We start from the raw sequence: 23,339 nt of genomic DNA on the forward strand, positions 1-23,339 counted from the left end.
AAAATGCCACATCCAAAATATACACTCTCCTTAAAAGCGGGATGGGGAGTTTTACCAGAGGGTTGAAGAAAATCAATATCTACGGCGCATGCGAAGAAACGCGGCACCATGGTAACTGGCACGCGCGCATACATCTCTTACCATTTCTGCGATCCTGGTACAGCCGCCCACAATTCTGAAATTTTCCTGCCCTCACCACCACCTCTTCAGGAATGAAAACCTTCGACTTCCGCTGTTTAGGGCGGCATAGATAGTTTTCAGCGCGTGAAAATGTTTGACGAACATTTTCATGAGTTCAAGATGCAATATTGAGGTTATGTTACCGCGCAACTTATCTGCGCAGAGCAACAAGTAAGGGGTGGATTGTCTGAGTGGATTGTCGTTCACTTTTTCATTCATGTTGAGTGAAATCTGAGTCATACAACTATTTGAATATTTGACGTTTTTAGTTATTATGATATATAGGTTTTATTCACTTTTTAATTATGTATTTAATTAAATACACTATAGACACATAATTATAGCCCATGGATACAGAAGTATAAATATTATGGGAAGGGGATTGTTAATGAAAATTAACTAAATTTTACACACTGACTCATGCCCTTTATCACTGAAGGGATAGGCAGAGGCGCAACTTAATTAATTTAATTTGATATCTCGAATATTTTAGAAAGATCTCGTAAGCGAAGAATCTAGGAAACCCTAAAAAGAATTTGAAATAATTTTATTGGCAGTTTTTTGTTTAAATAATTAATTAGAAATAAAATACAGCGATATTATCAACAATGTTTAATATTAACAAATTTATTTACAACAATTTGGTCCTAATTATTATCTATTTATAATATTTTTTTATAGCAGACTACAATGTTTTTGTACTTTGTTAAAAATAAATTAACTTTGGCATTAAAATTATCAACAAAGTTAAATAAAGAGTATTAATCTCTGTGCGGTACAGTACGTTCTAGAAACGCCGATGCCAACATTATTTAAAAAAAAGTTTACTCAGTATCCTTGCGCAAAAAAGATTTTTTAAATTTCATCAGATTGAAATCATTTTATTCTGTTTTTAGCAAATTAATATAGAATGTAAGGGAAACCCTCCGAAAACTGCTCACCTATTACATGTTTTATTAGTGTTACATAAAATCATATTAATAATAATGTTCTTTAACATTCATTGTATTTATCTATTCAAACACTCCGTAGATAAAAAAAATATGTTTTTTGCTATTTTCTTTGTAACGTCATCATATCTAAGAATCATTAGCACTTGTGTTAGTTTTTGGACCGTTTCCTTTACACTCAGTTCATGCCTTTCATCTAATATATTAAATACAACGACAATTTATTTCTTTATAATTCTGCATGAAGCTACGTTACAAATAAGTTCTCATAGCAATATTTTGCGCAAGAACTTCCAAATACGTTTACAATAGCAGAAATATTGCTATATTTCTACACACAACTCGCCGCAAGTCCTGCAAGCTTTAAAATTTGCAGGAGTCAGCTTGCCGCGTTTACATTGTAAAAATCGCTTGTGAAAGTCATCTTCTGCAAGATTTATTGTGGTTAACTCGGTTATGGCTGTCAATCTTTGGCTTCTACACGTGAACATATTTTTTTTAATAAATTCTTTATTCTATCGACCTCTGAATCGCTTCTATTATTTGTCGTTCTGCCGTTGGATTGTTGGGTTCGTTCATACAGGTTCGTGGGTTTGGTTCTGCGTTGACTCCACGTTGATCATTTTTGATGGTTGAATTGTTTTCTTCGCGGGTAATGTGAGACAGCAGATTGCATTCACTGAAGAAAAGATAAAATGTGTTAGTCATATTATACAGAATGCCGAAGGTATTGACTTTAATGAAAATTTGATGAGCAATGAAATTGCTATTAGTCAAATTATTTTATTGAAGAGTCAAATAGTTCAGTCCCCCGTGACTAAGAAGGCTGTAAAGTCTTCGAAAGGTCGAGAATAAGTATAGAATGTAAAATAGTTTAATTTCAAAGTTCAGAAAGATTTTGATCATTTTTAGGTTATAGTGGTAATTTTGCTGTAATAGCGTTTTTAAGGTAATTTGATTCAAAAAAGGCAGGACACATTGTAATAGCACCTCGGACTATCTTTAAGGATGCAACTATGTCACATATTGATACATTTGGATACAGTGTGCTTTTCAATACCTAGTTTTTTTATATTCATTAGATACGTACCAATAAGAATACCACCGAACAGATAGAATCCCGCGCCGCAGTTGGTCTCCAAGAACATACCGATCAAGTTGGATCCAACCATGGAGCCAACTCTACCCATCATCATTGACAAACATATCGCCATAGCCCTGTAACAAATAAGTATTGACATGTATGAATATATTTGGAAACTACTACAATTCTAATTTCGGAAGGTAGTCCAATTGCCATCAATTACTATACAATTATCATCCTTTATGCCTGAATATACTAGCAAAAGTACAATCAGGACACCCACTTTTCACTATGCACAAATTCCATAATCTTGGCTGATACTCAGTAAAATACGCAATATCACTTTGCCCGATCCGGGTATCGAACACGGGACCTAATAGCGGTGTCGTACCGCACACGCAATACAACTACGCCACTGAGGCTGACACTACACTTTTCTTAGAATAACTATAAAAAAAATCACCTAAACTTAGTAGGAAACAGTTCGACAGCGACAGCATTCATGAGACCGATACAGGCTCCGGACATCTGGAAGACCGCGAACAACACCACCGCTAGTTGTTGGTTGTAGGCCAGATGGGCGCAGATACCACAGAGGCCAGTGACACTGAGGATGGTCAGGAGGATCAGCTTCTTCCCCACGAAGTCGACGAGGAAGCCCACGATGATGTACATGGAGCAGAATACCAGCCCGATGTAGATAGACCGCTCGAAGGTTGCAGTGTTCATTGTGTCATCGCAGATTACCTGTAAAAAATTAATGATTTCAATTATGTTAAACAATATTCATATATTTTATATCCACCCGGACATCAGTAACCGTACACAAGGTGTTAAAACCCGCCATACTGGCCCACGTAAGTGTGTCGCGTTCCGGGATCAGCCATACAGGCTGTTATTCAGTTCATATTCAGTTCCAACAGAAATAAATAAAAATTGGTGTGCAAAGTGTTAATGCAAAAATATATTTTTGGATTCTTTCTAATAATAATTATAATTTATTCTCGGGCACCGAAGGTTAGGATAGTAATATGATCTTACATCAGTGCCATTGGCAGCTGCGGCTTTGCTAGCATCTAGAACATCACAGATCTTGGTCTCGCCGCCGTCGTGGTTTGCCAAAGAGTTGAGGATACTCGGGAACCACACGTAGAAACCATTGGTCCTGCAAGTATTGTTCAAGATGATTTATTTCTTAATTCATCTCACAATATAATTTCCTGGAATAGAGTCGCATTGGGTTTTCAAAACGTTTTCTAGAATTATTTAAATTCTATCTTTGTAAGTCAATTATATTAAGTTTTTTGAATAACTGTTTTTTTCTAAGTAATTTACGAGCTAAATGGTGCAGTGGTTTTTAGAAATGATTATTGTTACTCAAGTTAAACTTCTCTTTAGGATGCCCTATAGAAATCTATCTGGATTTAATATTTTTTAATTTTTAGGGATAAGACCAAAGAAGAAACGTACGTAGCAAAAATTCGAACTGCACGAAGCAAGTAAGCAGAGTCCAGGGTATTAGTGGCATTTTGAACAGCGGAATGGTCTGCTCCTTCATGGAGTTCCATATAGCCGCAATTCCCTTACTATCGCTGGCTTTGTACAAGAAGTTGCCGGTTGAAAGAGATTTCACCTGGAAGGAAAAGAATTAATGACATTAATCTCGTGAATTAGTAATTTTTAATTTTTTTATTGTATGTGAACAAAATCTGTAACTTTTGTGTAAAAAGATCAGATATTACTAGTAATAATAGTCTACTCACTGGAAATTCTTCCGCAGGCGCTCTGTTATTAACGGCATAAATCTTCTTCACCACTTCCAAAGCATCAGCATGCTGTCCCGTCGCGAACAAGAACTTGGGACTCTCCGGAGCAAAGAGAAGGAGCACAGAGGCCAGTGCGAAGGGAATAGCGCAGGCTACGATGAGCAGCCTCCAGGGACGGTAGTAGATGTCCAGGAAACTTATGGGAAACGCGAACTCTTGAGGGAGGATCAACCAGGATACACCTGGAAGGATTGAAGAAAATTTTTGTATTACTATAGTGGAATTACAAACCAGCGCCTCGCTTGATTGGAAACGCAACGATAACATATAAACGTGTTAACATCGTAAGGCTACGTTCGTTCTCGTGTGACACGAGATATTAAGACTCACAATAACCAATAATTTTACTGGATACATTTTCCTCTAAACTGAACACATACAAATCTGCATATTGCTTCTAGCCATACAATTTTATTTTTTACACTTTGACTCTACGATACGAGAGACAGCTTAGTAGCTGTAGCCTAACGAGGTAGTCCTCTTTAGGCTTTATTTAGGTGTAAAATATTTGTTCCTAAATACTTACAAGGCAATATGACAGTCCCGATGCCCACAAAGGAAGACCCGAAGGCGACCATCTTGTCCCTGTGTCGGAGATTGTTGAACTCTCCCAGATATGTGTACACCACGGCCGATGAGCCAGCCATGCTGAAAAGATGTGTGAAAACATATAGTGGCATTGGGAAAGTACGCTAAATTCAAAGGTAAGTATATTGAATCTTAGTTGATTCAATTTAAAAATGATAATGGTATAACTTTTTTAATAATGTGGTACACTGAATGGCAGCCAATACTAATTTCCGAGCATGAAATGTTGTCTTTTTATTCTCATTTTTTATAATACTACATTGTGGTATCGCTAACATTTTATTAATAACAAAACATGATATTGATTCGCCTGATACAAAAAATAAAGCAATTTATGCAGACGTCCGGTATAATAAACTAATATTATACAAGAAGGGATAATAAGTTGTATTTAAATATAAAATATCATTTTTTAATTGATTCCACGTAGCATTTGTTTTCTTTTAACGGTAATTTACTGAATTTGTAGCAGATTCTGACACTTTATTCATTCAACTTCATAATCTATTGGATCGTTTGCAGAAACAACTTTTTTTTATAAAAACTATACTTACAATATAGCCGAAATAAACTGCAAGACACCAAAGGAAATGATGTCAGGCGAGAAGCTGGCGAATACAGAGAACACAGCTGATATGATCATGGAGAACAACATCACCGGCCTGCGACCCTGCGTGTCAGCCAGCCAGCCCCAGAAATATGACGTCAGAATTATAGCTGGAAAACATACAATATAAATTAGTACCTTGAGATTTAGTAATGGATGTTTAAGGTATTGTTTTATTCCAGTTAATGAGGAAAATATCAATCCGCGTAATACCACAATTAATTAAAGAAGTAAACTTGGTAAAAACATCGCCTGAACTTTGAATCACAAAGTATTATGGTCGCCAAACAGCGGGCGGGTCGGGATCGCGACGCGACGCGTGCTTTACATGATTTTTTTTTGATATATCTGACAACTGCCCAGTGTCCCGTCGCCTTAACCGCTATTTGGCGAAACCATTACGTAGATATCCGTCCTAAACAAATTTCGGCCAGGTCACGCAGGAGATATTGTAGTGCCCAAGAGTGTGCGCAATACAAGTCCACTCTCTGTTCCTCATAGTCCGGTGAGACAACAATCCGAGATGACCGGTTTATGTGATTTCCGAGGCTCGGAGGTATCACACCGCCAACTTCCTGACACCGATCTGCGACTGTATCATTTTTAAGATGAAAAAACCCAGTTAATATTATTTAGGTCCGACCCGGGACTGGAACCTCAGGGCAATCACAACTATGCCACCGACGCAGTCACGTAGTATTGTACTGCGTTATTGGCCACACAATAGAAGGCACTAAACGAAAAATAGTTCGATGATTGTTATTGATAAATTTTACATGTAAAAACGTAAACAGATTAATCACTAATGTCCTCGACTTAAATACAAATTTAATGCGTATTTTACATTGACGTATATTCTATAGACACGAATATCCATATAGATTATTTGTTAAAAATCTGGACTAAAATGGCACCCAAAACATTACTGTAACCTATTCATTCACTTGAACTACAAACAATTTTACTTATTTGACTAATATTATATTTTATTCAAATCCAGGTTTACACTTAGACTCGAGCTCTTATACCATGAGCGCCACTCCGTACACAACTACAAGCTGTTAATATTGACCATACTAAAGTCAGTTTGAATCGATTGCAGTTCATTTCAATTGTACATAGTAAATGTACGGAACGCCAAATCTAGTACGTCAATATATATTGATGGTATTTTATTAAAAATGACGTAACAATATATTTTTTGTATTGATATCAAAAAATATATCGCAAATATCAACTTATTCTTCTTACCTAGGAAAGGTATGGCTGCTAACCACCCTCGCTGCTGCAGTGTGAGGCTGAGGTCACACTGCGCAGCCGGCAGGATGTAGCCGAGGGCCAGACTCTGCATGATCATGCCCATGAGGATCACGCCACTCATCAGCATGTGCAGGATGTTGTAAGTGCCGAACCCTGGAAACAAAGATATAGTGACGTGTAGATTTTACCCGATTTAATACGAAAACAATCTAGTCTTAGAGTTTAGGCTCCATTACATCAAGACTTGAAAAAATATTTATAGATAACAAAAACTATTCGGTTGGCAGATCGATCATCTAGCATCATGTTTTACAGTCGGATTCTAAACCATAGAGCCGTACAGGTGGTTCGGTTGTAATATTTTCTTTAAAGATAATACCGCGACGCGCAGAAGGTTATAATGATCCTTCTGGTCACAACTCCCCAATATACCTGATAGAAGTTGTTTCCAAAAGTGGCCATAGTTGCTACATACTATTTTTATATTTTTTTATTAGACGACCAGGTAAAAGTGACCCCACAGGACTTGATGGTAAATGGAGTGGCGTCCAGAGAGATGATATTAGACCCTAAAGATCAATCTCGGAAGTAAAACGAGCTGTTAAAGGCCTGGGAAAGCCGAAAAACACAAAATACTATCCTAAGATATCACGCGTCATTCCTAAAGAAGTAATAAATCCATAAAACCAAAGCAAACAAACAGGTGACGGTTCTTATCAATTGCGATGGGGTTTCCCAAACCGCGCAAAAACAACGTGGGAGATATACAGCCGATCCTTGAGACAACATTTGATTATGCTAAGTAAACGTCGAATCACGTTGCTAAATGGGAAAAGCGATGGTTTTCCGTAAACGACATTAGCAACCGAGTTCACAAACAATAATACTAGGGCGTACTGTGCGCACGAACGCATAGTGTCGTCCATTTCACATTTTTCTTTGGCTTATTTCAGCTTTGTTTATTTAATTTTTTTATTAGGTTTTCCAGCAGACTTAATATTTGCGATTATAGACTTAGTGGGCCTATGATGCGCCTAATCCGCTGAAACTTCTTTAAGATGGGCTGATATGCATTTTTGTGACCAATAAATTAGCCATTGTAACTTCTGAACCTCTACCTACCCCGTCGAGGATAAAGCCGTGATATGTGTTTCTTTTTGTATCGACTATCAAATAAGCTTAAACAAAAACAAATATAAGATAGACATGTAAGAGCCACGTGTATTATAACACTTGACCTATGTAAGATCATAATCAATATTTACATAAAGCTCTTTGTCCCATTGGATGCATAAACGCACAGCCGAACGCTATATAGTTATGATACTATCTACCTCCTTTCTAAGCATTTATTACACAGTTTTTTATATATGAGTTTATAAAATTTGGTATATAATTTCAAAAACAATTATAAATATATTAAGTAATGGTCATCAATTGGGCTGACAAAAGGGGGCGAGGTTCCGCTGTTTGATACATAGCTCGCCCTATGACAGCTTATAACGTTAGTAAAATTTATAAGCCTTTTTACAACTGAATAAAGAGATAATCGAGTTGAGTAAGCCGTTCATCTGAGGCCGGCTTTAGTAGTTACACGGGCTTATTAAGCGAAAAAATATTCGGCGCCATTTTTTAGGTTAGAGCTGTATTTTATGCTTAAAGATTTGCATTATAATTCTAGGTTACTGGTATTGTCAGCCAGTCTCGGTATTACGGAAATATAGTTGCTTAATGTAAGTATACCAGTGGTATACTTACATTAAACTCCCGATTCCTACCGGCTTTCATATTAGTTTTATTTACTTTTGTCTTATTTTTGGGTTTAAGTTAAATTGGCCTTTATGTCTTAACTATGGAAATTTTTAATTTTTTACAGTTACCTTTTGCAAAATGTCACCCTTCGCCATTGATATATACCTTTATTGGAAATATCTACGCAAAATACGCTTTATTAGTTTATGTTGAAGAAATCGCGTCCTTATTAATTACAGCTGTTTATTGAAAAGTTACGTCACCTGCATCAGTTATTTGCTTTGATATATTATCTCCATGTTATTCGTAATTAATGCACATTATGATACATTACGATGTTCTAATCTAATGTTTACGTATTTTATACCTTGAAAATAGTTTACCAACTTGCTAATAAATGTGATTAGTACTCGTATTAATGCTGTTTGGTACTTTCTACGCCTAATTATTTGTGAATTAGAGAGAAAAAACATTGATAAAAATAATTCTTGTAATTTCGGTTGTACATACATATACTGTCATTAATTTATAATTGCGCCATTGTCTGTGTAAAATTTAGTTTCCAATAATTGTCAGTTGATATAATCATTTTATATTAGATAAAGAATTTTCAGAAGCAATTCTAGAGATTAGTGCGTTCATACACAATAATTGAGTATTATAAGGAAATAATATTTATCAGAAAAGGTACTTACTTATCTTTATTTAAGAAGCTCTCAAAAATAAGGAAAAAGTAGTTTGCATTAAATATCTCCACCATGTTTGTAAGATTTATTTGTGATAGTAATATATAATTATGTAACCTTTTAAACATGGTAACTGTAGTAGGCTTTTCCTATTCGAGGACTTAGAGTATGCCGATTTAAATGCAATAACAAGCCATGCGATATTGAAAGAAATACATTTATTTGTTTTCTATTGACCAATTCAAAATTAAGTCTAATTTATGGTTTTATATCACTTCAACCTCACCTGACGGCAATAAGCGAAAAACAAAGATTAAATTTTGTTTTTTTCCACTGTTATTGCGGTTTTATAACCCTAATCGTAAATCACATATTTAAATATATTTTTCACTTGATAGTATATTATGAAATTGGCGTAGGTCGTGGGTGGAGTGTGCGCTATCAGGCGTAAGGAAAAACATTTATATTATTTATAGCTTTAAGATATATTCTAAAATGAAAATCATGATGATTGTCTTATGATAGCGTTCTTACGGGGCTTATGAGCCATTGCTCAGTTCATTATTGTCCGATTTATAAGAGAAGTAAAGTAAGTATATCAAGAGAAAAGTATAGACGACCGCCATTTCTGACAACTTTAAGTATTTCGTGACGATATTCTACGTCATCAAATGTTTAAACTAAGAGATACTTATGATCTTGTATTCACTCGATTTCTAAATAAATAAGCGTTTCTAATTATAGATGAGGTTTAAGTTATTTGTCATTCTGTGATCTGTTGCGTGCTCAGAGACATTGGATTAACAAGGCCCTGCTTAAAAGGACTACCTTTTGCTTAAAAGGATTAGAATACTCTACAGAGAACTTCGACTGGCACCCTCTGTAAAGAAAAGCGACGTCTCTCTAACTTCAATTAGGTCATCGGGATAACAGACAGCTGTATATTAAATAGATTCATAGTAATTTTGACGTACGCATGTCCATTGCTATCTCAATTGATCGCAATGAGTTTGTATGTGGGTCATCGGGTTGCTAATTGCTATTGATTGAGTACCCTACTTGTCAAAGAGAATGCTTATACGTACCACGTGATTAGCATTGCTAAACTATAGGGATACAAATTATCAGTTACTTCGTGCATAATAATAAAAAAGGTGTTCGCAATTCAAAGTAAGATATTTCTTTTTTAAAACGTGTTCTAAAAAGGTTTTATTTTTAAGTTTTAAGTTCTACGGTGTAGTGACTTATCGATAAATATTTTACATAATTTATATTTATCTATTATCAATATTTTTTATTGCTGATGAACGCATTTACCTCTCATTTATAATTATCCAACATAGATAATAAATAGATCGGCAGTAAAACTTTCTTCCATAAACTTAACAGCTCTATAAAAAAGAAAACAATAAACTCACCAGCCAACATCATGGCGTCGTCCAACGACATTGTACTGAATTTGTCTTTACTGGCCATTTTATCAACACCGTTCATCATCTTGAATTTCTGTAAGAAAAATAAATATTTATAAAATCCCAAAGCAGACATTAGGGTTTTAAGTTAAGCATATCGAGAACCAAGACATAATATAGTACCTACTTATGTGAAGTAGTACCGAAAATAAATAAAGCCGAAAAACTCAGAATCTTGATAGTAGCTTCACATTAATTCAAAGAGTTCTAAAATGATATTGGGATTGTCTTCCAAAATTTTGCGCTAATGCGACGTTTACTTAAACTATTGTGAAATAGCAAAATACCAATATAAAATACTTTTTATTTATTTCCATAAGCTGATTTGCAGATTTTTATGGGTTTTTTAGGCTATTTCATATATGACAATGTGTTCAATAAACTACAAAAAAAAAATACTTTTTAATATTAGCATAGATTGTGACAGTAATAACGCATTATAGAATTAATAAAATAATCGTAATATACCTATAAGCTTTATCTTAGGATATTACTCACAATAAAAGATTAAGCTATAATGATATTTTAAGTTGTTAGCTGTCACCAACCCAGAGATATTTCGACGACCTTTGTTACATAAGCGATTTAAAGGGCAATGAAAAATATTTAGACGTTATAAAATTGTATATGATTACTTATTTTTAACCTTATTGGCTGTCCTGGCGCCGTAGTAGAGATATCTTTCTACAATCTAACGCTAAGGTAATGTATTGGTATGACATCCCTCAGAACATATCCTATAGATTTATCGTTACGGTATGTCATTCAATATTTTCTTGTTTTCTATTAGCGTTAAAGATTGTTGAAAGGTATCTCAGGAAGTTACTCCGTCTGTTCTCTACGCTTTCGAAATGCTCGAAAGGGTTACGTACGAAAACTGCTACATTGATTTTGGAAGTAGCTTTATTGTTATTGTTGATTAAAAATTATTAGCCTGTTTCTTTGGGTCCAAAATCTTTTGTTTGAAGGAAGAAACCGATAAAATTTGACTAGTTAGAAGACTGGTTATAAATAAAGTTAAACTGTTTGATTTAAATTGTATTTTGTTACTGTACCACTTGTATGTAACACGTAAGGAAACCAATGTTTTAATGAATCGGAACAAGTCAGACACTTGTAAGCTAATTCCTATCAAAATCGGATTAAGATTAAACAATGTTACAACACAATTGTTGCTAAGGCTTTCGTATTGTATATCTATAATACATTTAGTAACAACAAAGAAAAGTCCGCTATAATAAATCGTTGTTTGTTAATAGTTGGTTTAAGGCATTTTATTTTCCAATAAAAATTGCAAGTTATCAGCTCTCTCAGCCCCACGTTCCTTTTTGTCTATCTATTATTTAAAGTCAACGCATTCATGATTATTCTAGGACTTTGGAGACTTCGCCGAATAACTCGCTAAATGAATATGAATTATAAGTAAAACGCCTATACTCCAATAATGTGTATACACACTCGCATTCATGACTACTCGGGAAGCATTTAAATCAGGGATTAAAATAATAAAACCTCTCTCTGAAGAGGCGGTTGTAAGAATTTAAGTTGTACACGAGACGGCGTAAGTCATGAGCACCGGTGAGGACGAACACGCGTATCTACAAATTAGACAGAAGTATAAACCAATAAACAACGAGTATCGACTAAGGAACCAATGGCGCGAGACATCGGCGCGTTGAACGTCAAATAGACCGAGTGTGCTCACGACTCGTGCCTCTAACTGTATCAACCAAAAATCTTTGTGTGATGCACGAATATTTGTTTCGAATTAGGGTTGTGGCTTAAAACCTCTTGTATCTAGTTGATGCTTGTAAAATTTTGCGGGAATATTTACATATCTGTATTTGTGTTTATTCGTGACTCCGGCTTCTTTGACATGGCTTTTCTTCTAATAATATTAACACAAATGGAGTAGTAATGAATAGACAGTGCATTCAAAGGAATCTGTGTAGCTCTCTAATTATTTTTTTTAGATTCAATACGTGTATGTATGTAGTCCTTTACAAAAACTAACTGTTATTTTTACCATTTGGCCTAAATTGGATTTTAAAAAATATTCTTTATAGATTTTTATAGGTTGTGTTCTTTGATAAATCGTCTAAAGGCCACGAAATTATTTTCATAATATTAAAACGATTATGCATTGTATGTTATGACTATTAGCATTTTGTTTATTTTATAAAGTTCGGTGGCTTCGTTTGACAAACATATCAGTAAAGTCACTTTACAATTTAATTAATAATATAAGTAATCCTCAAATATAATAAAGAATCATGCCGGCTTACTATCCGCGTGATCGTGATATCGGCTTATAAAGGCTACAAAGAATTATAAAGAATTTATAGCTAAACCTACATTATGAGTCAAACAAGGATCTTAATGAGGAATATCATTTCTCGTTAGTCGACACTCATCTGGAGCTTATTCCGCTTACCAGGCGTAGTAAGGACCTTTTAACATGCTCTAATAAAAATAACAAAGCAATGGATTGTTATATATGGCTCGACAAAGTGACGTTACTGCACCTGATGGTTAGTGAAGTAGAGTCTAAACAGAATATCGTGAAAAGATAGAATGACCAAAGATAATAAGCCTTCGCCAGTCTACGCAATTATGGCTTTCTTTTCGAAACCGGATATACATACAAAGTTTGATCCAGAGTAAGTGATTCCGGAACGCGACACAGCTACCGGGACTATCGTGGATCATTTTACACCTTGTGTACGATAATCGCTACTGGATACGATACGCTATATATGCTATGAGCATACATAGCTTATACTATTCACCATCAGGTAGGTAGATAGCTTTTGTTTATTTTTTCTTATTGATTTTTGTTCAATATTAAAATCTAATCTAAACTTAGTTTGAGTTAGTCTATGGCACGGGGAAGGGTCATCACATTGCAGGATTTCCTTTGTTATGTTTTTTTTATTAAACATATTGTGATGCTCGCAGCTTCGCCTGCGTGATCAGCCTTTCTTGCTTTAAAAGTCGTTCAAACACTCAAGAGTATTCAAGCTCATTCACCATAATATCATCTATACGTCAGCACTATTTTAAGGATTTGATTAAACATCCCGTACTATTTCTTGGACCCAAATTACCAGAATGAAAAGTAGCCTATGTGTTAATTCAGAATAACCTGTTCGTGTGTCAGACCCATCAAAATCCGTTCAGCTGTTTCTGCATTTAATAAATAATAATAATAATCAGCCCTGTATTATATACTTGCCCACTGCTGAGCACGGGCCTCCTCTACTACTGAGAGGGATTAGGCCTTAGTCCACCACGCTGGCCTAGTGCGGATTGGTAAACTTCACACACCTTCGAAATTCCTATAGAGAACTTCTCAGATGTGCAGGTTTCCTCACGATGTTTTCCTTCACCGTTAAAGCGGACGATAAATTCACAAAGAATACACACATGATTTTTTAGAAAAGTCAGAGGTGTGTGCCCTTGGGATTTGAATCTGCGGACATTCGTCTTGGCAGTCCGTTCCACACCCGACTAGGCTATCGACGCTTCAACATTTCTGCATTTACTCCTAACAAAATTCCAAACATTTTCACAAACTTTTGCATTCATAATATTAGGTAGATTAGATTAAATGTAATCAATATCAAAAGGTATTAATAAAACCTAAGAGGGGAAATTAATAAATTTAATTAGGCAATCATGATTTCTAAATATAATGACAATGTGTAATTATATTCGTATCTGTACGTGATATAATTCAATTACTAGATTAACAACGGCCTAGTTTTGACACGAAGCTGATAAGAGGCATTTCGTCAGACGATTGTTTCGTTTTAGAAAAGAGTTGAAGTGTTGTTCATTGAAAGAACCATAAAAAAGAAGTTGCAAAGTCTATGGTTTCCAAAATCCTCTGAAATGTAAGGTTGGATACGTACCACTACTGCTGTTAAGAAGTAGTGAGAACTGAGGATACAGCATCGTGTATTTGAAGGGTAAGCAATGTATTTTTGGGGATTACTTCAAACAGTTAATAATAACAATGCATTGGGTTAACGAGCGCTAAGCATGGCTATGTAGTAAGTAGGATGTAATTCAGAGTCTTCAATAGTCTAGCAGCTGATTTAGTCACTTGCTCAGCTGACTATTCCATTTTTAAAAACATAAGACTTAAAAATCAATTTCAAACATGCCATCCCCATATTCAAATTGCAGTCTAGAGACCTCCGTACAGATATAAATAGGTTATATGATTCATGAACGAAACATTATCTGTAATGAGCATCCTGTGATAAAAAAGATAAAAGAGAATATTATAAGCATTGTGTTGCAATATCACAAATAAATAATTAAATGTTAGACAAATATTGAGTTGGGTTTTTTTGTATGTCATGAAAAGAGCAGGTGCGTTTGAGGAGCAGTAAAATGGAAAAAGGTTATCAGTAATATCGCATTTATACCCAAACACAAAGGTCCATTAATCACTAACCAATTATAATTTAGATTTAGACCAACCAATTCAATGTTTACTGTGATAGGTCTCTATTAGGTGTTAGAGATCTTGTATGCGAGGATCCGTCTAGGTACCACCAATATCTATTTTTGTAGTTGTTTTGATATCTAAGGTTGAGGATGACGTTCCTGTTTATGGGCCGTCGCGGCGCTCACCATTAAGTGAGCGGTTTACTCATCTCATTTTTGTTGTATTAAAGAATGTAGTCGAATTAAGAATCTTCTCCATTTTTGAAATCGGTTAATAAAATTGCACGCCCCGGGAATGGAACCATAATCTCATGAATAATGAAGCACTAGTACGCTTATCGCGCGATATTTGTAAATGATCACAGTATACATAAATAGATTAAACCAAAGCAAACTCAGTGGGCCTTGATATCTCAGCGTAAAACCCATTATGAAATAAGACAGGCAATAACTTTCGTTTACTGACAACACACTTAATAAACTATGCAATGAATGGACGCAAAAACGAAATCATTACAGGATGTAAGGAAAACTCTATTAGAAATCACGATAGATCGATTAAATCATTTCCAATCGTAAAGGTGTATACAAAGCGATTATAATGAGTCAAATTAAAAGAGAATCATAACTTAAAAAATATGACTACTAATATAATTACATTTTGGAAGGACCATTTATAATTGTGTGAAGATAGGAAAAGTGAAAAAGTACTAAAAAGGGAAGAAATCCTTGATTGTGAAACGTCGGTGAAGATAAAATAAGTCCACTTTCCACGCAATTAACTAATAAACTTTACATATTTGATAATTTTAAAATTCTTAAATTCCTATTTATTTAAGTATTGACTGCATATCATCATCGTGTATCGGAATGCATTGTACGATTGCATGTTATAAATTTGGATGATAAAGATTATTATTTATACGATTTTATTGTCTTACTTTGTATTAACAATGAGCGATATACGTGATCTGTTTTGGGAACGTTTTCCTTACATCATAAGTTCAGCATCTAAATTAATTTACTGCTGAGGACAAGACAAGCAAGTAATAACATGAATTCTTATAATACCTACTACATCAAACATTGGTTAAAACATTGAACTGGGTCACAAGTTCACAACAATGCTTGGAATGCTCAACGGTAAATGTGATAATTAACGAATTTGCATGAAATTTGGGCTCGTAGACAAATCCTTGATAAAGATAGAGAAAATAAAAACATATACGGCATTCATTAGCAAAGGTGCCGCCATCCGTCCCAGATACCCATGATGTGAAAGGGTGCGAGCCTATCGCCATATCGGGCATAAATTTTAAACTACAGTCCGATACCGAATAGAAAAATCCAATATCATTTCGCGTTTCGGGCTTCGAACCCAAAACCTCGGAGCAGAAGTCGTGGCGAGCACGCTGTACATTGTACAACTACGCCACAGAGGCAATACAGCTTAAGATAGAGGCTACAATTTATCCTGGAACATGTGAAGTGGGACAATTTTTATTGAAAAAGACTTTAACCGCGGAAAGGATAGCTGCTTGTTTAAAAAAATAAAATGTTTAGTAGGTATTTAACTTTCTGGGAAAAATATTTATTTTTCCTTAATGCGTTTTATCGCTTCCATTGTTTCAGAATACGTTTTGATTATGTGTTGAAACCTTTTTTAATATTGGGCCAAGTAGATCAAGGGTAATACATTTCGTGTATACCAATTTAAGGTCCTTTGACTTTTTTTATTTCCAAAATAATGTTGAATTAATTTAAAGCTAAATAAATATTTTGTGTCTTGCCTTATAGGACCACTAGTAGCTTACTTGACTGTAGATTGTGGTTTTGAGTTCACTTCCGAGATCAGCCTTTTAAAATTGAATATTAACGTGTTTAATTTTTGACTCGCACTGTATTAGAATTTCCGGAGAGAGGGTCATTTTTTATCATTAAAAAAAAATTTGACGACTTGAAAACTGCGGCAAGTAGCAGATTGATGTGGGCTGCTTCAGATGGGGATAGTTGGCGCTCACTTGGGGAGGCCTATGTTCAACAGACAGAATTGATTTGATGGATTGATTGATAAAAAAAACAGCAGACAGACTGATTGATCTAATAAATTGATTGATAAAAAAATATCAGTGGGCGCCCAAGTTGTTCTGCCTATCCCCTCCGCTTGGGATAATTTATACTATACAGATATGCAAAAGATGACCACTGACTATATCTCAGCGAACCCCAAATAAAAGGTTATCTGTTCGACCCCGTACACATGTTATGTATTTACGTATGTTTAAATTACATCATGTGACGAATGAAGAGCACAAACAAATAACATATTTTTGATTTCATCTAAGTGGTCTGTTCTCGTAAATGTTTTGATAGTATTATTATACCTTTTTATATTATTTTTCCTCTTACAATAATATTCAAACGAAATTGTAATTATCTTATTAGTTACAGTACTTCTCTGATCATTTTTAGCTATAGATTACTATAAGTGAAGGCCTGTTATTGGCTATCAGTCAACTAGTTTAGTGTTATTTTGATTTGTGTAGCTGTAAGTTTTCCATACCTTAAATAAATAAATTTATACCAAACAACAACGAGGCGCGGGAATTTATTCTTAAAACATAATTTATGTAAAACAATTTCCAAAAATAAAAAAACAAAAAATACTATAACTCTGTACAAAGAGAAATAAAAATTAATAATTGATGCAATTAGGTAGTTGCTATGGGATTGTAAATATTTTATTACTTTCTTTTTTAATTAGGAACTATAAATATTTAGAAACTATAAAGTTATTTATAATAAAATTGCTGGTTGATCTCATGACAAAAGAAAAATCAGAGAAATAACTATTGTTTTAAGAAACGTAGCTCTGGCGCTTCGGCATTTGACCAAACTATTCATAAACCTTCTAATCCTGAATAAAGATGTGGATTGAATTATCAAAAAGTGCATTCTAATAAAAAAACACACACAAAACCCTGCTATTATTTTTGGCTGACGCAAAAACATTAGAATATGGAAGTATTTAGGTTTACTTATTTATGTCTGTCATTTCCTATCATCTACTTTCTGTGCGTGTTTTTGATATGTTTGGTATCATCCGCTTATTTTATTTTTAAAGCGATATTATTATTAACGTATATTTTAGATTACAAAATAACATAATAATTTTAATTAATAAATTTAAATTTATTGAAATAATATCATCAATTTTATTTATAAATTAAACTTTAATAAGTAATTGTAATTCTTTTTCATAAATATATTATATAGTACGTCTATTATGTATAATATTATGAACCAAATATTTTTTTATAATTTCTCTTAAAAATATTTATATTTTATCAAAGTATTTTTTATGTATGTATTAAATAAAGTTTAAAAATCTAAAGCTAAAAACAAAAAAAACATATTGATTGGACTTTTTTTTATTTCAAAATCAAGATCGAATTTCAAAATTATTCAAAAATTATATAGAACGTCTTTTGATTTGAATTTCGAAATTCAAATTCTTTTCAATTGCCCCTTTGTTTATGTATAGTACTTTTTTAATTTAAAGAATAAAGGCATACGTCTACTTACAGCTTGGTTGGACGGACAGCTCGCGCATACCACCACAGACAAACTAACACTAATTGTGTTAGCGGGCAACGATGCCTTTATGTCGATGGCATCCGCGCGCCACTGCGCGATAGCGCGTCGCGGGAGATCGCGTTTAGTTCGGGGTTGCAGACGATAGCGCGATTAAATCTACTGTAATCGTTATTTGTACAAACAGTTTTTGGACAAAGAAATGTTATCTGGTTGCTAAGGATATGCCAAAATAAAATCGCAAATGAATATCAGTCAATCAATTTTCAAAATTTCAGGCGCAATATTGGTTTTTTATTTGCAGGGAATTATTAAAGGTTTTTTTACAAAAGTAAATTATTGATTTTTATGAGCCCTTTTAAAAAAGGAAATATAAACAAATAAAAAAAAAATGCCGTTTTAACTATGTCAACTATAAACCTCTCCGTGTTTATGAAAGTGCAACAAAAAAGAAAACAATATTGTTGCACTAATACTAACGTATGTCTTTAATGGCTTAGTTGCAGCATATGTGTGTTGCGATCCGTGAGATTCCGGATTGGATTTCCGGAACGGGAAATACAAGTATGTGAAAAACATAAATTGCCCGAGATTGGAATTAGTGTCTGGTATGAGGATAACCAAGAGCATGTCTCCCAAACAACTACTTTTTCTAGAATAACTGCGTGAGTATACCTTATCATAATCTATTATAAACTATGTGCTTTCTTCCTTCATATCTTGAGCCGGACAGTTTTATCAAAACGTTTCCATTCACGTGCAAAAACCGCCGTAATCTATATTTATAGCATTAGTTAGGATTTTATAATGATTTAGCAAACACAAACAAGTATTTCTAGATGTTCATAAAAATGTCGTAAAAGGTGTAAGCCTTAGTTATTATCTGCAAACAATGAGAGATTCCGGCTTTAATGAAATTATGCTGAAGGTCGTGTGTTCAATACTCGCCACGCGAAAAATATATCAAGTTATATCCGAAAGCCCAAATATCCAAGGGCATCACCAGGATAGAATCAGAAGGATAGGAATAGTCGAATTTCTAGAGACATATAAAATACTCGCTCCTAACTAGTACTGCTTTAGATCAGGTAATAGAACTCAAGCCGTAGCTGCCTTAGTAAAAAATTTGATAGTAAAATGTGTTGTGTAGGTGTATTCTTAGACTTGACTAAGGCTTTCGACACTGTCTGACCCACTCTTACTAAGAAAAATTGAATATTTAGGTATACATGGACATGGCCTACAAATATTTAACAACTATTTTCATGAACGAATGTAATGCGTGAAAATTGTCTCAGTCGTAATTAATGAAACTTCCTTAAACTTCGGAGTACCTCAAGGATTCTACGTTATTACTCATCCACATAAAATATTTGTGCAATATAAAATCCCAGAACTGTTGAGCTTTCACTTACGCTGATGATGCTGTCCTTCTCATACACGCTCGTGATTGGACTGAAACATCACCGCGAATCTCTTGACCCTTAATCTAAAAAACCGCTTCCAACAGGTCGACGTGGAGATCCTTGGGGGAGGCTATGTTCAGCAGTGGACTTCCTGTGGCTGAGATGATGACTAATCTAAAAAAACACAATACATAATTTTTTCATTTGAATCTACTACTTTGCTTCCCCGAAGTTCGGTTCTTAGAGTCCATGTATGCCAACCGAATTCCTCAAATTGCTCTTATCCCATCTTCGATCATTCTTCCCTCATAAAGTATCTTGGCCATATACATTATACATAGACAATTTATTGACATGGAAACAACATATTCAACAACTGACCACATGAGTATGCAAACTTGTCTTTTGCTTTCAAAAGTTTAGAGTACGAGTTAATTAATTTGAAAAATAATTTTCTTTACAATTTGTCATTCAGTAGCGCATCGAACAACTGTTGAATAATGAAATTTCCGCATAATCAATGGTAACCATCTGTATAATAAAATAAATAACTTATGTAACATGTATTCAGTGAAGAAATATATATGCAAAAAAATGTCTGCCTTCTGAAGATTAATTATGAGAAAACAGAATCACTAATAGGAATTTCTTAAAATTGCATCATATTTCACACAATACATATACAATCTTACATTTACACGCAATATATATAAAAAAAATAAATTATTTAGTACACGTGCTCGATAATAACATTATTTGAGCACTTTTTACTATTATATTAAGTGAATTGTATATTTGTCCTATCCTATTATTTGTATTACCCCCGGTGCCCAAAACACAAGTTAATTCTTACCGGAGGCACGAGAGGTTACTAATTGTTTTGTCCTGTACACAGTTCCTTAGTTATTCATAGAATATTTACATTGGTCTTCCACGTATAAACTACTAATTTTATTAACTTTTATGATTACTGGTTGTTGATAGTCGATGTTAGTCTCCGATAGCGTTGTGAATTCAGAAATAAAACACCGGCTGTTCTTATGCAAGTGACCAGCAGCCGCTATTTCGATCGGGTGGTAAATCATGCGAACACGTTAGTTGCTAGAAAATCGATTTTCACTCCATTTAATCGCGCGAAATGTAGACGGCAACGTTCAGTGCTAACTGATCCCGAGGACGTATCAAACACTGGGCAAGACCGCAGTTCGGTCGACGCCGCCGAGACTTCTGCCGCGTTCTTCATCCTCTCACCCCTTCCAGTGGTCACCTCTCCCAGTGGCCGTCCTGAGCCGAGGATCGTTACCCGTTACTGGGTTTCCTCAAAATGGTCACTTAATTTCCAAGGTTTGAGAGCGCCTAAAGACCCGAAAGTCCGGCATGTACGAGCCGACCCTTGTCAGGCTAACCAATGAAAGCCATATAAAAAAAAATTATGCAATAGAATCGGTATCTTAATACGGGGCGCAAAATATTTTTGGACAAAGATTCATTGACCTTGGTGCCGTAAGTAAACATCTTAAATAATAATTCAATGGATTATATAATATTAAAAAAAATAATTAAATATGTTGCACAGATGTGCACACAGATAAAACAATACAATTACAAAGAGAGAGACATATTTGTTAAATAGTTGTATTGACAAAAGGTATTCCCTATTATTGGTTTTTAATAATTATATTTAAACAAAGCGGATGAGTTTCATGACGGATACAAAATGTAATGTTAGGACTTCTGAGACGTTCTATATCGGTAAAAGAATTAACTAAAACAACTATATTTGAATCCGCATACTAAGTGTACCCGATGTCTCATTAAACGGATAAAATTTTAAAAGACATATAAAATGTGAATTGAAAAATGTTATATTAAAATTGTTGGGTTCAGAAGCTCCCGCGTAACCTAAGGACGCTTTCAGCGTCAACGGCAGTATGAGACCTACCTCCCACGCTACCTTCCATCCCGGGGGTCACCACAATACATGCAGTATCAAATGATTCACCGATACCCGACAACTTACCGCAAGCGCCCCAGCCACGGGGGTCCAGCCTGTCTAGGCCGGGCCACCATATAATCCGCGAATTAAATTGATATCAACCGCGAATTAAATTGATATCAACCGCGAATTAAAATAATACCGACCGCGAATTAAAATGACCGCGAATTAAAATTTATCGCGAATTAAAATAGTACCGCCTAATTAACCTGCCCCGGTTTTAAATTATCTTCATACCAAATTTCATAAAAATCCGTTCAATACATTTTGAGAAAATCGATCACATACTCACAGACAGTTTTGGGGGACTTTGTAATTATAATAAGTATGGATAGCTAATACGAAAGTTTTGTTTTAGTATTAAGGTGGTAGCTCAAGGTCCATTTTCATACATTTTGTTTCGGCTTTAATCTGGGTAACTAAACAAGTATTGGCAAGTAAAGAATTTAAATTCACGTCTAGTTAGTGATTAGTTCTCGCAGTTGAAAGAAAAATGTAAAATAATTAATAATCATGGATATTTCTGCCTTTAAAATTTCGTCATATTAAATTTTAAAGGCCGAAATATCCATGATTAAATTATTTTACGTTTTTTCAACTGCGAAAAATAATCACTAACTAGACGATAATTTAAATACTTTACTACCAATACTTGTTTGATACAGATGCAATGGCTCGCTTTCCTATAATAAGCATTATTATTAGATATATTCGTCAATCACTTAAATACCCCAAAAACTAGGACATTGTACTTAAAACAATGAAGGCGGAGAAGGTATAATTGGCGGTCTTATCGCTCGAGGCAATCTCTTAAAAACAATCTTTGGATGTATAAAAGAAAATAACGAAAAGCATCATAGAGCGTACATATTAACCCGTGAGGTAGCTGAATGTTTGCCGGCAAACATTGACAGCTACGCGTGTGACGGAAAAATAACCTTATTATGTAGTATATATGTAGTATATAAGGTTATAATCCCGTGACACACGCAAATGTCATGTAGCTGTCTTGGCTCGCCGGCGATTCACGAGAGACCAAGAGTTAAAATATAAGTATTAAAAATTATTACAGTAAATTGGAATGCAATATATTGCATTATATTACATACAATAAAACAACTGGACTCTTGTCCCGAAACATGATTCACTAATGAGTAATGCAGTTTTAACTCGTACGATGACCTAAGGATTACGAACATGTAAACAACATTATCAATTGCAAATTTTCACGCAATTGAAGTGGTATGGTAACTTTTATTTTCACAATTCCGAGGTATTAAGTACAAATGATTTGCGAATATGATAATAGGGGACCGGCCTATGCTTGATTTTGTACATTATTCTATATGTAATGGTTAATACGAAAAGAAGCACTCCTGCGAAAACTGCATAACAATTGGTTAAAAAATGAGCGAGTAATTCATATTTAAAATATTGTAAGGTGCAGAAGTGGGCGCGATGTGGGGATATCGCTTCATCT

At 34.5% G+C, this 23,339-nt stretch overlaps 1 protein-coding gene across 1 annotated transcript; it reads right to left on the reverse strand.

Moving 5' to 3' along the window:
• Positions 1–1,226: 1,226 nt before the first annotated feature.
• LOC115442240 (synaptic vesicle glycoprotein 2C) lies at positions 1,227–18,849 on the reverse strand (the record flags this gene model as incomplete). The annotated part of the gene is given in 11 exon segments (XM_037445655.1): positions 1,227–1,809; positions 2,221–2,348; positions 2,678–2,961; positions 3,256–3,379; positions 3,681–3,847; positions 3,978–4,222; positions 4,567–4,688; positions 5,183–5,345; positions 6,487–6,648; positions 10,352–10,439; positions 18,449–18,849. Coding segments are annotated over 10 exon segments (1,578 nt in total). The 3' UTR covers positions 1,227–1,705.
• Between the last annotated feature and the right edge of the window lie 4,490 nt (positions 18,850–23,339).

This window comes from Manduca sexta, unplaced genomic scaffold (assembly GCF_014839805.1).
Source record: "Manduca sexta isolate Smith_Timp_Sample1 unplaced genomic scaffold, JHU_Msex_v1.0 HiC_scaffold_1920, whole genome shotgun sequence".
In the NCBI taxonomy this organism is placed as follows: Eukaryota; Metazoa; Arthropoda; class Insecta; order Lepidoptera; family Sphingidae; genus Manduca; species Manduca sexta.